The sequence below is a fragment of the Argopecten irradians genome, chromosome 10, assembly GCF_041381155.1.
Source record: "Argopecten irradians isolate NY chromosome 10, Ai_NY, whole genome shotgun sequence".
NCBI classification, from domain to species: Eukaryota; Metazoa; Mollusca; class Bivalvia; order Pectinida; family Pectinidae; genus Argopecten; species Argopecten irradians.
This window is the reverse complement of record NC_091143.1, coordinates 17,969,452-17,985,207: the sequence shown is the minus strand read 5'-3', so window position 1 is coordinate 17,985,207 and position 15,756 is coordinate 17,969,452. Positions and strand designations below refer to the sequence as shown.

Genomic DNA, 15,756 nt, shown 5'->3' with positions numbered 1-15,756 from the left:
ATAAGGAAATCATATGAAGATTTCCTTTCCACTTAAACAATACTTTCCTATCAATAGTTCTAAAATAATGAATTTTCCTAGGTTAAGGCATGCTTGTGGGACCAGCTCCATTCTTTAACTTTTAAGTGATTCCCTAACTATATTCCATAGGAAAGCATTATAGAAACTGAGGATAATTCCTTAACTAAAGATTGTTTTCATCACTTTCTGTGAAAAGTTTGTGAAACTAGTATCTAAGAAAGGATATTGGTAGGTTTGTTTAGCTAAAATATGCGCAATCACAGAAAATTAGAATAAAATAAACGGAATTTATTGTATCTAAGCAGCATGAAAACGCAATGAAATGGATCAGTGGTATATCTCAATAACATAATGGATTATGATATTAATAGTACAATTAAAACGATAACAATCTCATTCCCTATTGCTTATACAATTATTTCTTATCAGCTGTGTCAATTCACGCGCGGATATTTTCCAAACATTTCGGACCATTTTAACTTTTATTTTTATTGTTGCCTTCATTTGAGTACGACCTTACTAGATTCCACCTTCGTTAGTGCGTTACATTGTTAATTGGGTTACACTTCAATGTTAAGGGCGGACATTTTATTGTCCAGACGGTTAGGATTATTACTCCTATACATATTCTATAGCCCATCTGTTTCCAATCGAAACATTTAGGAGATACTTGCCAAAGAAATCAAATCAACAAAACAACAATTGTATTTACTTTTGTCTATTTTGCTGGTCTTAATGTACCTAAATGACCTTTAAAAATGATGCATGTTGATTTCCGCTCATGCAAAGTGCAAAGGCTGCATAATTCAATTTAATTTTTAAGTCAATTTAATACCGGTTTTCAACATGGAAATCATGAAAAAATTAAAACAAAAACTATTCAATGGATTTGATTTAACTTATCAAAAATGTAACGTAGTATTAATTAGATTTCAGACAGACCTTCGACAGTGGTTACCATAAACTAATTCACTTTCGTACAAAATTGGACAGAGTTGCCCTAGGAAGTCGCAACCTAGAATGATGCATGAAACATTAATACAATCATTCTGCAGACCTGGATTTTATCAAAAGCACCATTATTCGTGGATTTAAGAATTTAAGAATCGCTTTATTATTCCATTCTGTATGCATGTTTGATCAGTGATTATACTGAAAGTCTTCAAGGCTATATCACGTTTTACTCGAGTACAGCCATAAAATGGTCATCAAGGGCGCTACATTTGAAAGGAGCGTATTACTGACTGGGAGTGAAAGCAATCGGCGTACAAATATCAGATTTGCATGAACATTTATAATGATATTTTCATGACATTTTAACATTTGTGTTTGGTCCGAATTATTTAGTCAGTCGAAAGCTTGCGTCTTCTCTTTAAAGACCACTATGGAGTAAGTTCCTAGAGCGGTTGATGCACTTTTCTCCTAAAACAGGAGGAGGTCAAATCAACATTTATATTAGGTATCAGTGTATTTTTCTTATGTTTTTCATCTGGCTGACCCACTTTTTGAGTCATGATACGTCAGGCTTATCAGGCATTTCTGTTATTTTTTCCTATCTGGACCTGTCAAATCAATGTATTAAATTTCCTAACATCCTTAGATTCCTACCGATCACAGATTATTTATGTATTGAAATCACTTTCAGCCGAATATTTGGATTGTTTTTGCCTTTGCTTAACATCAAGTAAAATAAAGGCTACTAGAGTTTTCGTGTTGTGAATCATTACAAATAGTGTTATACAATACATATACTGTGACTGTGAATCGACATTCCCAACATCATCATATTAATAAAAGCATAATATTTGCTTGAATGTGCCTTGGAATCAAATGAATATTGTATACTTTTCAAGTATTTGCATTCTACACTAGGCGCACGTAATAATAGGGATCAAAGGTCAACCATCTGCATCTGTGATATTTTGAGGCCTATCTTAAGTCTACATTTGTATGTACATGTTGTAAAGTTAGCTGTATTCCTGTCGACAGTGATGAAACGTAGGCTAATTAGTTAAAAAAAACTCTTTTTTACGTCATGAAGTTCTTCTTACGTTTTTTGGCTAATTTGTGTTTGCTGTTATTGTATAAGCTAACTCTAACAGCGTTTTTACAGATTACCGAGTTCACTTTGACAACATGGCTACATGTACATGTGAGTTGGCAAGTCCTTAAATATACACTTATAATGAAATATGAAAGAAAATATTAAATCTTTAATAAAAGTAAAATATGTTTATTAATTGTAATAAATACCTTGATTGAATTTCAGAGAAAAGTGGTCTTTATAGGTATGTGGTCGTACTCACATGGCAAGTTGACGTATAAATACCTATTTGGGGTTCTAAGAAAGTTATCTTATAAAGCGATTGGTCTTCATACAGGATAGTTGCTAAGGGTTTCACTTTTTAAGCTTCTTTTATATTACACATTGTATTTCAGAATAATAACAGGTTTCCCATGTCAGTTTATACAAATTTAACCCCAGGTTCCATTTCGTGACAGCACCAACTTACCATCACAGTATTTACAGTATAAAATCAAATTCTGAAGCAGCTAACGGATTTACAGCCGACATCCTTAGTGGGATAACTCATTTATTTGCAGATTAATTCCCAAAACTAAGTATTTATCATTGCACCGCACGTGCATTTCATCTAAATACATCATACTTTAATTTATTTTACACTTAAGATGAGTGCTAGGTTGTCGTTAGAATTATTACTGTCTTAATTGACTCGCGAGTCTGTAGTGTGATTTAATGTTGCGTAACCATTGGAGATAATTAGCGGAATCAGAACATGCTGTCAGTTCCCACTTCTCTAAGACATCTTTAATGCCAGCTTGTCAGATAGCATCAGAACTAACAACTACCCAGCCTAATCAATAAAACACATGTTTAATGCCAAACCTCTTAGCACTATGTTGATAATGTGGACACTTTTGTTGTAATTGATGTTATGGGTATCTTATGATATCAAATAAAATGATGTTACTGGGTGTTTATGGCGTACATACTATATTGATCATAAACACTTATATAACATCATACGTTAAAACATTCATTAAGCTAAATCATTATTTTCATAACGCATGTTTTGGTTTTTATTTTGTTTGTATACTAACAAAATAGTACCTGATGCACCAGTCGCTTAATATGGGATGGCTTAATGTATGTTTTTCTAATATTGGTAAGTTTATCAAACCATAAGCCAAAAACGCTTACTACGTCAGGGTTACCATTACATAGAGCGTACACGTGAATCCTAAAATATCGAACCAGGTGGTCCAACAGGAGTAGCGTCTTCACTTCATCGACAATTAATTCACCTACACAGTCGCAGCAGAAAGATACGACCCGCGCAGCTGAAGATCATCCAAAGAAATTAGAAAAAAAGAAATAAAAATGGTGTTACCTTTTTCCAGTTTTTATCAAATAAAAATATCAGAAACGCGTTTTAGTGATTTTATTTACGTCCAAATAGCATGTTCATACATTAAACAATAACATTTACTAGTCAGTTATCAAAGGACACTGATGATATTTTCTTTCCAAAAATATTTTGCTTCATGAAACATTACAAATGTACTGCATACATAAAGTCAACACGCAGGAAAACCTACGGCACATCTCTCTGTCACATCAAAGGATATGAACCTCCTCATTACGTGACGCTACGTTATATTTTAGATCTGTGGTGTGGGTTGTAATTACACAGCAACTCTCGGCTGATTCATTAGCAGGATAGTTTGTTACACCTTCGGAGCTGGATAAATAAAAACGTGTTTTAGCTAAAAAAATTAATTTATTTTATTTGTTCTGCTCATTAGATCAGTTTTGCTATAAAGGTAATTGAGTTCATTTTTACTGAGAACTAATAATGCTTCAGCAGATTTTTGTTTTGTTTTGGTAAAACTGCAATTTTGTAATTGAATGGTAACCAACGCTCCATATGTGTCATGTAATGTTATATTTTGTGAGAAACAGATACAAATTCCATATCGCAACTAACTGGTCATAACATTTTTTGTTAATTGCAATTAATTCTACGTTTGTATTTACTTTCCCATTATATTTACGTTATATTCCTTCATTTGTATTTACTTTCCCGTTATATTAACGTAATATTCCTACATTTTGAACTTCTCATTTACTTTACAGGATGAACGAAACCAAGTCCTGACCATCAATGTGTGGCTCGACCAGGTGAGATTAGGGTTTTTGCGATTTGCACATTTTCGAGTTATTTCGTCGAGGAATTAAAATATTTCGTGATGAATTGTGTATAACGTAATGATAACCATTGGTATCGATTATATACATTCGTGAAATTAACGAAGGCGCGAAGTAAAGTATAACGTAGAAAAAAGTAGTTCACAGATTTTTTAATGTAGTATATGTGTAATATTTTACAAATTTTGTATTTTTATACTATAATCTCAAAATTGGTTACCTTTGTCATAAACTTATCAAAAAAGAAAAAGAAAAGAAAAATAAAGAAAAAATGTATAATTAAAGTTAAAGAATCTATATGTAAATACAATACTGTAAAATGATATGTATAAATGTATTCACCACTTTGATACCTCCGTAACAGTGATTACATTATCAAAGTCCATCCTACTTGAAAATGTCTTTGATGATTTAGTACAAAACTTAGCAAATCACTTTTTATGTCATATTCTTAAACGTTACATCAACAGTATTTTCATCGATACCTTAATCCGATTTTCTCCTCTTTTGAAAAGATGTTATATTTACTGCAGCTTCATTTTCCGTATGACGTAACTTCCGGTTCTGTCTATTACAGGAATGGCACGACGAGAAACTGTCCTGGGATCCAGCTGATTATAATGGACTAGAAGTATTGAGAATCCCATGTACGAAACTATGGCTGCCCGATATCGTCCTCTACAACAGGTAAATACAGAGGTTGACACGCGTTTCTTCAAAAAGGATCCGTGACTTATTTGATTTTAAAAACCATATTTGGACGGATCTTAATTACAAGATAATCAGATGCCTTTTTAAATAAACTAAAATTTGATAAACATCATAAATATTACCTCACAAGAAGTAGAAGGCGAGTTCTATGTCACGATAAGTTGGCCCCAATCCACTGATCAGATTCCTTTTTGATCCTTGTCGAATGCGACAATCTATAATTCTAATCATACAAAAAATGCACTATAATTGGATCTATTTTAGGTATCGAGTTTAGTTTCTGCGTTACGAGCGACGGAGATAAATGGAGTTGAAAATAGAAGAGGCATTTTAAATGAAGCCTTATTTCATTATCCCGCTACAGGCAATAGTCCTGTACTGTTCTTCGTTAAAATGAGGTAACAACATATCTAGGATATGTCCGCGTCATGCTTTTAGACTGTGATATAAGGCACAATGTAAGAAGTTTTTGATAAGGCGAAAATAGTCTCGTATTAGGTAGGTAGGTTTCATATTAGCTTTCTAGTTTGTAAGTATGCCATGCAAGATAAAACTGTCACAGCTGAAACAATTGTTTATTTTAATTATCCAAATCCCTCGCCATCAATGTTTTCGACGTAATAATCTTGCAACATGGTTCGGCCTATAAGTGACTTAATAATTAGATTACTATATAGATATTTTGCATTTCAATCATCAGGTATACTTAAACATAACTAAGTTGAAAAAATTGTGTATGCATCAGGCCTTAAATAAGGTATAACTATTGAGCCGTAGACTGTTGTTTTATTTGTACAGTTTGGTTTTATATCGAAAGAAAGGTGTCGGTCCTATCAGCGAATACATGTTTCTAAGCTCTCAGTGATCAGGCATCTGCTATTCGATATCAACAATTCCGTTCTATTATCTCCCTCTTGCAAAATCCTCACTGTAAAAAAGTTTAAATAACAATTAACTGTAATTAAAAAAAACTATATCAAATATACTATTTCATATAATTAAAGAAGTATGTCCATTACAAGGAATTACAATAACATGGATATACGTTGTTTCAAAAGGTATGGACTTTCGTTAAATAAAATGTTATCGTCGATGAATACGTATATTTTGTACAACTTTGGTCTTAGCTTGTATGCGTAGGCTACCAAGCTCGTATGCGTAGGTTACCACATAATCGCTGATTTAGCAGTACGGATTTTTTTGTATTGTATTCGAGTTCGAATTGTTTCAGATAACTAAAATCCAGTTGCTTTACAGCTGTCTATTCTACTTAGGTTCGACAATATCTCTTCTGGGCGTCCACTAACCCTATAATTTATATCTCTTGGCTTCCCTTAATTTCGTTTCCACGGTAACCTGTTCGGTTCTACCCAGAGTTGCGATGGTTTTATTCTGCAATAATCGCATTAAGGTGATCGTATTGCATGTGTCTTTCCTTTTAAAGATTCCTTTATTTATGGCTGCTGCCACGTGTACTTATACACCTTTAGGCACAGCGATTCTCAGACATATCCGTAACAGTACTTGAATACCGAGTTAAGATAAAAAACCAATTGATTACGAAATCACATTCAAATTTTAAAAATCTACTGAAAGTAACAATAAGCATAACTATAGATACTCAGAAAATGTTCATATAAGAGAAGAAGAAAAAAATGAACATAGGCCAAAATGCTTCTCAAGATGGAACACTTTGCGCTATGTCGAGTTGGACCAAAACCAAAATCAAAAGTAGATCATCATTATATTAGACTTTACATGAAGGGCAAAAAAATTAAAAAAAAAAATACAAACAAGCAAGCTAAAAACAACACGATAATCTTCTTTTTACTTCCATGAAGAATTGCAAAATACAAACAAACAAGCAAAAAACAACACGATAATCTTTTTACTTCCATGAATAATTGCAGAATACACAATTTTCGTAGTATCAAGTATCAGAATCTAATTTATTAATATGGAGCATGTGTGAAACCTTCAATGTTTAATAAGATATTTCACATAATAATGATTAAATAATAAATGGCGGAAAAATCTACTACAAAAGATATCGAAAGATAACTGTTGATGAAGTCTGTTAAAGTGTTTTACAATCGATATCATAATTTGTTCATGAAGTTATGTATTTCTTTTGCTGTTTCTAACACTAACTTGTCTCATAGTTCCACTGTCATACATTAATTTTCATTTCGGATTTTAACTTGAACTGATACTAAGAAACCTCTTGCTTTATTTCATCTATTCTCTTTTTGATTAACTGTACGGAAGTCCCCATTCAAAGTTATTTCATTTTGTAGTTACAAATGTAGCTGTGGGAGTTTTTAATGTCAACTTTTATTTTTTTATATCAGAGTTACTTTGCTTTGATAAAATGTTGTTGTTTTTTAAACAAAGTGCTCCTTCATATTCACAGACGAAACCATTTCGATACCTGTGTAACATTTTCAAATATCTGCTATTCCGTCTGACTTCAACTACTAATCATTCCGCCTAATCATGAAGTTTGTTTTACGTTAGAACAATTTCGTTCAAACAACTCTATATAATTCTCATCTACAGTCATTCGATCCGAAAAATCATCAAAGCATAGGACTGTTTGTTACAAAAATAGCTAATGACGATTACGCTCGGCACTCTTCAGCTGATAGGTTTGTCATTTAAGACGAGCGCTAAGATGTGTATCATACAGATTATTAAAATCGTGCTGTAGTAATTCCTTTGGAATCAAACGATTTACCGAGAGTAATGAACAACATACCATGTTGAGTCAGAAAGATTGTTTGATCTGTTATTTGCTTCAGCAAGCTCATTCCGTAGTAAACACATTTGATTTAGTTCTGTTAACGAACAGTGTCTATTTTTAGTTTCTCCTTCATTTCAGAATGTCTAACAAACATTCCTTAACTTAAAGGAATTCTACAACTTAAAATTCTTCACAGGAAAGCTTCACACCAATTCTCAGTTAAAGAACTTTCCTTAACTTCTGTAATGCTTTCCATTGAAAACTTTAAGTTAAGGAATTCCTTAAAGTTAAGGAATGTTGATGAAACTGGGACCATAGCTTAGTAAATTTCTCTAATACATAAAATGTCATACTAAAGATATTTTTGCTTGTCAAATGATGATTTTTTTTCACAGTGCCTCAAACTACAACGAAAAGTATATGGAGGCCTTGGCAATGGTTTCCTACACGGGCCGTGTGTTCTGGCCACCAATTGTCAAACTTAAAAGCTCCTGTGAAATGGACATCACCTTCTTTCCGTTTGACGACCAAATTTGTAAACTTAAAATGGGATCTTGGGCATATGATGGATTTCAAGTCGACATATTCAACCGATCGACACCCATAGACCTTTCAAACTTCGTCGGACATGGCGAATGGGAATTAATAGACACAAAGGCTGTTCGAAACGTGGTTGTCTACCCATGTTGTAAGGAACCGTTCCCAGATGTCACTTTCACAGTTCACATCCGGCGACGCACGACGTACTACCTATACAACGTCATAATTCCGTCTGTAATGCTATCGTCACTGGCTCTTCTAGGCTTCTGGTTACACCCCGATGGAGGGGAGAAGGTGACCCTGGGGCTGACTGTATTATTGTCTTTATCCGTCTTCATGTTGCTGATAGCAGAAAATACACCGGCGACATCGTTCTACATACCACTTTTAGGTAAGGAGGAATCTCTCTTTGATATCATATTTAGTTTGATAATGTCATACTATACAAATCCAAACAAATTAACTTTAACAAAATCTAACAAAATTAACTGGGTTTTATTAATATTCTTGTAAACAAGGTGTGGGAAAAAGAATCAACCCTTATTTTAAATGATAATTTCTATCGTACTTAAGTAAGACTTGATGGCAAATAAACCAAACCGTCTGATTGGTCGAAATTCATCCTTTCCATATCATCGAGTTACCTGCCTTTGTAGGTATCTATTGTGTCTCATTATTTTCTGGTCGAAGCTCTCGTCGTTTTTTCTGAAAATTATGACGCTTACAATCACAATCCAATGTTATCCCAAGCGTTGTCCTTTTAGCATGATGTATGGATTTTATTTGTAGCAGGATAATACAAAAGCCATAATATTGTTTCATGCTCTCAAAAAGTCATATTCCAAAATTGTATTTATATAAACGCTAAGAATGGTCTTGAAAACATGTCTAAATCATGACAGATGCTTTATGAATTACTTACTCATTACTTAATTTTCTCTTTCACTTTTCTGAGATACATGTAATTATCAAAGGTTCGTCGCATTTGAACACGGAGTAGTTTTACCGACAAAACTAGGACTTTTTCCACTTTAACCTTTGTTGTTTGTAAGTAACCATGACTGTCTGACAATCGTGAAAAACAATTAAACCCATCTTCTATTAATAGCTGGACATACAATTGATAGAGAAAGGAAATGTGCCAACAGTGAAATAATAGTCGTGTGTTCAGTGGAGACATAATCTATTAGTTAGGGGACAACACGCTGTGAATCTCAAGTCCACAACAGATCGAACAAGACCATTAATCAGGACTCTGGTTTACAAAAGTCATTCAGAAACGGCGTTGTATAGTGTTCCATTAGGCTCTTAGCATAGGACCATGTTGATACGAAAACCAGTCAGCCAAACTGTAATATAAATAAATCGACAAAATTTCTAGGGTTCCCAGTGCCGATATTTTTTTCTTCACGCACACTTTTGCTGAATCCACAGGACTGGGGGCCACGCGCTAATTAAGTACCGGTATACTTGTAATTGGGAGGACAAGAAGCGATCATCAGATCGATAAAATGAATCTCCTCGTATATCATTATATCTGATAGTCGACTGTCTTTTGTTTTATATCTTTTGTCTTTTTCGTGCTTTAGTGCGTGATCTAGAGTTTCCTTTGTTTCATAAAGGAGTCAGACTTTATTTCCGCAAAAAAAACATGGGTGAATTCCTAATGTCTAGTTAACTTACATATTATTTGCAGCTGGTGTAAGTGATTTGAATTGAAAAGAAAAATAAATAAATGGATAAAGGAACAAGAATTAAATTTATATTTTGCATTAAGGCTGGTAGTAAATCATATTGCGTTTAATCTATGGAAAAAACGATTCTAAAAGAGAGATGAAGTTGTTTTTGTCCTTCTTGAATTTCCAAATAAGATGATGCGGAAAATACAGCTTATAAATTAAGTTTCAATAACAAAATGTGAGTGTTAACTTTAATTAATTAGTTAATTAATTATTTTATTTATTTATTTATTGCATTTAGAGTTTATTTATTTATTTATTTATTTGTCAATTTATTTCTTAATTCATCATCCAATTTTATTTATAGTTTTTCTTTTTCTTCTTTTTTTTCATTGGTGTTATCAATATAGTTTTTATTCTGTCTATGTTAAACTAACTATACAATAACTAGTAGTCTAGGCCAAAGAGCGCGCTGTTAAAACAGTTGTACGTATCTAATTGCCAACAAAGAGATATGATCGGGGCCGACTACTAATATTCGTGAAATTGTATTCCATTTATCATGCGAGCACGTCTTGGACCGACTTTATCGATCTGTTCTAGTAGAGACAGATATCTAATCGCACCAGTATACAATTGATAAATAATAAGCATTAAAACATGTACATAAAATCATCATACGGGATAGATTTCGGAAAAAAGTGTCACGCTCCGATGATTTTATGATAACAGGTTCTTAGTCGGGGTTTGTGTTTTGTGTTTTGAGACATGAAAGACAATCATTATTGCAGTGTTGTTTGAAAAACTAGTTTTTAGGGCAAGGTCGTTGTTTAAAGACAGTCGTCTATTTTCGGTAATTGTCTATTCAATACCACAGCAATAGGAAAATAGTTCATGTGAATTGTTCCAAACGTGGAATACAGTATACTAAAATGGACATTTTACTTCAAAAATGGAAACCAATCGATGGATCATTATTTTAGAGTTTTAGTCATAACGTTCCCTTGGCTTATTTATTGGTTTGTAATCTATTTCGATCAATTACAAAATACGAAACCCACATTATGTCAGCAATAGTGCAACATATTGTGGATTTAGCATAAAAATCAAATAGTTACAGCAATCAAAAGGATAAATTCAATAAAAAATGAACAAACTTTTTGTGCAGAATTTGTCGAATATTAATATTCACATACAAACAAGAAAGACAATTAACATTTAGTTTTTGTAGAATATTTAAAAATGTAAAGCAGGAGAAAATATGTTTAAAGTAGTATTTACAAACTTAGGTTATTTACTTATATTAATTCGAAATCAACTTATTTCCTGACAGAGAGCAAAGAGATAAAAATAAAGAAATACTTTTTTTTGTGGTCCAATGGAAAAGTATACATAAGTGATTCAGCTGTTTCAAGCTACATATTAAGTCTGAAAATCAAAAAGAAAAAGTGCATTACCTTTGTATAACTAATGATTCTGACGTCATTGTGGTAAACGAGTAAGATCAATAGAGGCAATAAAAGATATATTTATAAATACATTTCTTTCAGCAAATCCAAGAATTTAGTAAAAATTGTTTGCTCGTTGTTTACATCGTTTTCAGTATAACGTAACGGGGTTGGGGTGCTGTCTGGTGTCTTCGGTGGCATGCTTTAGTGAAACATCACTATAAAAAGAAAAAGAGTTATACTATTTCAAGAACACAACATGAATACCGTAGCCTCCAAATTATAAAGAAATATGCATTGTATATAGGGGAGGCCGTCCTTAAATCACTTAATTTGTTATTAGAATACTAAGCACAATAAACCGAAGCAAGCATTGAAGCGCCGAGTTCAGTTGAATATAAACAGTTTTATCCTCATTGTAATGAATGTTAAAATTATACTGATAGAATTGTTATAAGAAATGTTTCTTTCTTATTTGCAGGAATTTACTTGATAACAACGATGTCCTTTACCTCTGGTTCCGTCGTTGTGGCAGTAAGTGTATCTAGTATCCACGCACGTGGTTCCTATAATAAAAAGGTTCCATCGGGACTCAGGAAATTCATCATATGGCTTTCAAAGGGTATATGTATGGAAACGAAATACATAAACAAACGTTACCATGACGACGAACTTCCAGTCGTACAAATCATATCTAAACCAATGAATGGCGAACTCAATGGAAACATTCAACATACCGTGTGTCAGGAAGAAAGGCGTAAAATCATGGAAGGGTATGATGAACAGGTTATCGCCCCTTCTGCTATTCAATCGTCTAAAGATGAAGAAAGGCATCGCCGATCTCATCCGGGCTCTTTGAAAAAGAGTCACGAAACCAAGTGTTGTGAACCCACCGTTGACAAACCCGATGTGTACAACGGAGCTATTCTTGAGACTTTAAAGTGCCTTCTAGACCAAAATAACGCCAGGCAACGAGAGGAAGAGTTGAAAAAACAATGGGAGGAGGTTGCTATGGTGATTGACAGGTTCCTGTTCTGGCTTTTTCTGTTTGGGAACATTATTTCGTCGCTGTATCTCCTGGTATTGTGTCCTAATGTGATGCAGAATAAGTCGATTGATGATTGATGACCATTTCTATACCATATCTAAGTGCAACTTCATACTATATCGTGTTTTATAAAACAAAATGAGCTGCTCTTCATATCGTCAGGCTGACGTATATTTTATATGTAATGTTTCTTGGATTCATCCTATTTTCATAATGGTAAAAGATATGTGTATGTCCTGTACGTTGTAGATTGTTCTTTGCATCAAGAGAGCTACCCATACCATGTTATCATATTCATGCATTCTGCAACCATCCTGCTAGCAATCTATTTGAAAAAACTCGCATCAAACGACAGAATTAACATCAAGCTCGAGGATTTCGAAGCAAACTTGAGTGAAAGGTAACATTATTGGTTTGCATATTCAATTTGAAAAACTGTCGTTCATTGTGTCATCTCGCCTACGTGCGCTCTTTCTATTGAAATGTCACCACTATAGAATGAAGTACTGATTGCGCATGTACTACAAGCAAAATTAACTAGTTAAAATTATTTTTGTGTTAATTATACACGGTTAGTTCAAATGATTGGTATCGTTTATGCTCTGTCGGGTGTGGAGCTTATTTAATGTATAATGATACGTTATATGTAACATTTTTCTACATATTCATGAAAATTTATTACATCCCGGAGAAGGATATTTTATACTTTTACTTGCCCCAAGGCTTATTTGACCATATGTGTATGAGTTATTCTATGGGATTCGTACAGCAATTTGTCCGATTTGTGCACTTTTTGATAGAAAAAGAACAAAACCAAAGAAGCTTTTAAGGACTCAGGGCATTTTAAAAAATGAGCTATAGCCTATTCGTAGTTAACTCCAATATCTCGTACATCTGATCATAGTCATCACAAATAATTCATATTTAAGACAAAAATAATAAAGCATTAGTTACTTTTTTATTTATAAAAATGATCTATGATGGAAGTATGTATTTATTCTGAAAATAGTCTTTGACAAATATCTCGCACAATACATTTTATCAGAAAGTGCATGTTTTATAACTATCGCTGGTCTAAGGTGGATGTATTTAGGCGTTCTTTATTGTTGTTTGGCAATTGTTATGTTTGATGTTGTAGTCAAGAGAATTGCGTATTTACAACTTAAATAGTTACATCAAGGATTCGAAGAACCCGCTATGAAGTATAATTTCCTTGTTCAGCATCTTTATCACCACTGCTTATAGCACTTACTTCTGACCACACAAACACGTCTTTGAAATAATAAAGACTACATTGCAATCACACTAACTTTATCATCAAACTTTCTAAGAGTTATCTTTCCTGTATAATTAAATTTGTTTTCATTGACGCTTTAGTTGTTGAACTCGTTCCGTGAAACAAAAATTTAGCATTTGAACTCAAAATTCGAATTTGATTCACGGTTCACAATTTCAATTTGTTTTAAATGCTTAAATAGCTTGACAAACTTTTTTGTATATATTTCTACTCATATATCTATATATGAACATTTTTGTTTCAAAATGTTTTCCACAATGCGAATAATATGTAACTTGTGAATTGCATTATCATAATTGATACATAAAAAAGTACATCATATTTCGCTGATAGAACAGTTAGGCATTTCAAAAAATATTGTTCAACATATAAATATGGTAAAGACATCTTTAATACGTTACCTGTATAGTGTTTATACCAGTTTGCTATTTATTTCACGAAACTGTTGTATAATACATGTATGTTAGATTCTTAATCAGGAGTTGTTCACTCGTTTCATCGAAGCTTTTGTTCAGCTTGAACAATAAGTTACTGATGCTGACTTTCAGTACGTCGTCAAGTTGTGAAATTTAAAAATGTTGAATAAAATTGATTTCTATGTTTGGCTCATCGTTTTAAGTTAGTTTACAATTTATGTTCGGAGTCATCCTCGGGATAGCATATCAGGAGAAAAGAATCACTAAAGTACAGGTCAAATAATATTCCGTCCAGTAAATATTATAATACAACTGCATGAGACAGACAGACAGACATTCCTAATAGAGATTTAATTGTCTTGTCGTTTTCAACATTTTCACAACTTAACATAATAATGATTACATATATACAATATTAATTCAATCTCACGAGGCACTTAGCTTGCATTTTGTATAATGACGTTCATTTCTGTGAACATTTCTCAGAGTTTGTTACTTATAGCAACCATCATGTTCTCCTATTCTTTATCTTCTAAGACATTATCGTTTCCCCCACACCCTGCACACTTATTGCAAACTGTTCCATATCATTATATGAAAAGGCATATTGAAACCAGTGCTGGTGCATTCTGCAGTCCCCATGATCTGCCATAAAATGACCCAAGTTAAATCGGTGATTCTTAACTTTCTATAGATGAGCATCACAGACATTGAATCAAATTTAATGAACTAGCCTCTAATATTTCCCCATAGAAAATTGAAAGTTCAGGAAATCATTTAAGTTCAGGAAAGTTGTTGAAATTGCCTGTCCAAAGAACGTCCATTCAAAGGGTAACAATGTTCATAACATAAATGCCATCATCCAATTATAAGGAATCATTGTACGATTATTACTATTTTAATTTGGAAAACGGGAACTCGAGTCGGTGTTTAATGCACTTTGACTGTTCTCCTTAAAAACAAACTCTAACGTTATTTCTAAAATAAACATTTTGCATATTACACAATCTGTAGTGTAATGGGGTAGCCCTCCGCTATCTGTAAATGACCCCTACCTTAAATAACCTTGGTGTTTTCTGTTGATATGGCGATATCTTCAACAGCCAAATGAAGCTGTATCAAGGTTATGCTGGTTGAAAAAGATGATGATCATCCTTTGTTCTGCAAAATATATTGCTAGCGTTATCTATTGCCATCATCAACTTCACCTGTGAAATACAATCATTATTTCTTGAATATTTTAATATTTCGAAATATAATATAGAGTCTCCACTCCGGCGTTTGCGCCGTCCGTCACAACGTCAACAATTTAAAAATGCTGGTCGTTAAGTTAGCATGATTTTTCAAATTGCTTAAAGAAAAAGAAAACATTCATTTGGCAAATACAAAATGCGAGTTTTTTGTAGTTTAACAACGTGTAAACAGTATCCTGATAGCTCCACAAAGGGAATATGGCGAAAATGCATAGCTAAATACGTAGTTGGAAGCTACGGTTTCAAATCAAAATCATTCTTTAAAACATCATACCGCATGTGAAAATTGATAATTGTATGCTTATAACATATATATAACAAATCATACACTATATACACATGTTCAGATGAAGTACTCGACTTGATAAA

General features: G+C 33.1%; 1 protein-coding gene across 3 annotated transcripts in view; it reads left to right on the top strand.

Annotated features, from left to right (window-relative positions):
* The window catches only part of LOC138333300 (neuronal acetylcholine receptor subunit alpha-9-like), an 83,259-nt gene extending 68,939 nt beyond the window's left edge, over nt 1–14,320 (top strand). For all 3 annotated transcript variants that reach the window (XM_069281590.1, XM_069281589.1, XM_069281588.1), the window contains exons 4-7: nt 4,181–4,225; nt 4,830–4,939; nt 8,102–8,637; nt 11,855–14,320. In XM_069281590.1, coding sequence (XP_069137691.1) covers nt 4,181–4,225; nt 4,830–4,939; nt 8,102–8,637; nt 11,855–12,498 — 1,335 coding nt within the window. In that variant the 3' untranslated portion in view covers nt 12,499–14,320. The remainder of the gene's footprint in view (nt 1–4,180; nt 4,226–4,829; nt 4,940–8,101; nt 8,638–11,854) is intronic.
* The last annotated feature ends 1,436 nt before the right edge of the window (nt 14,321–15,756 follow it).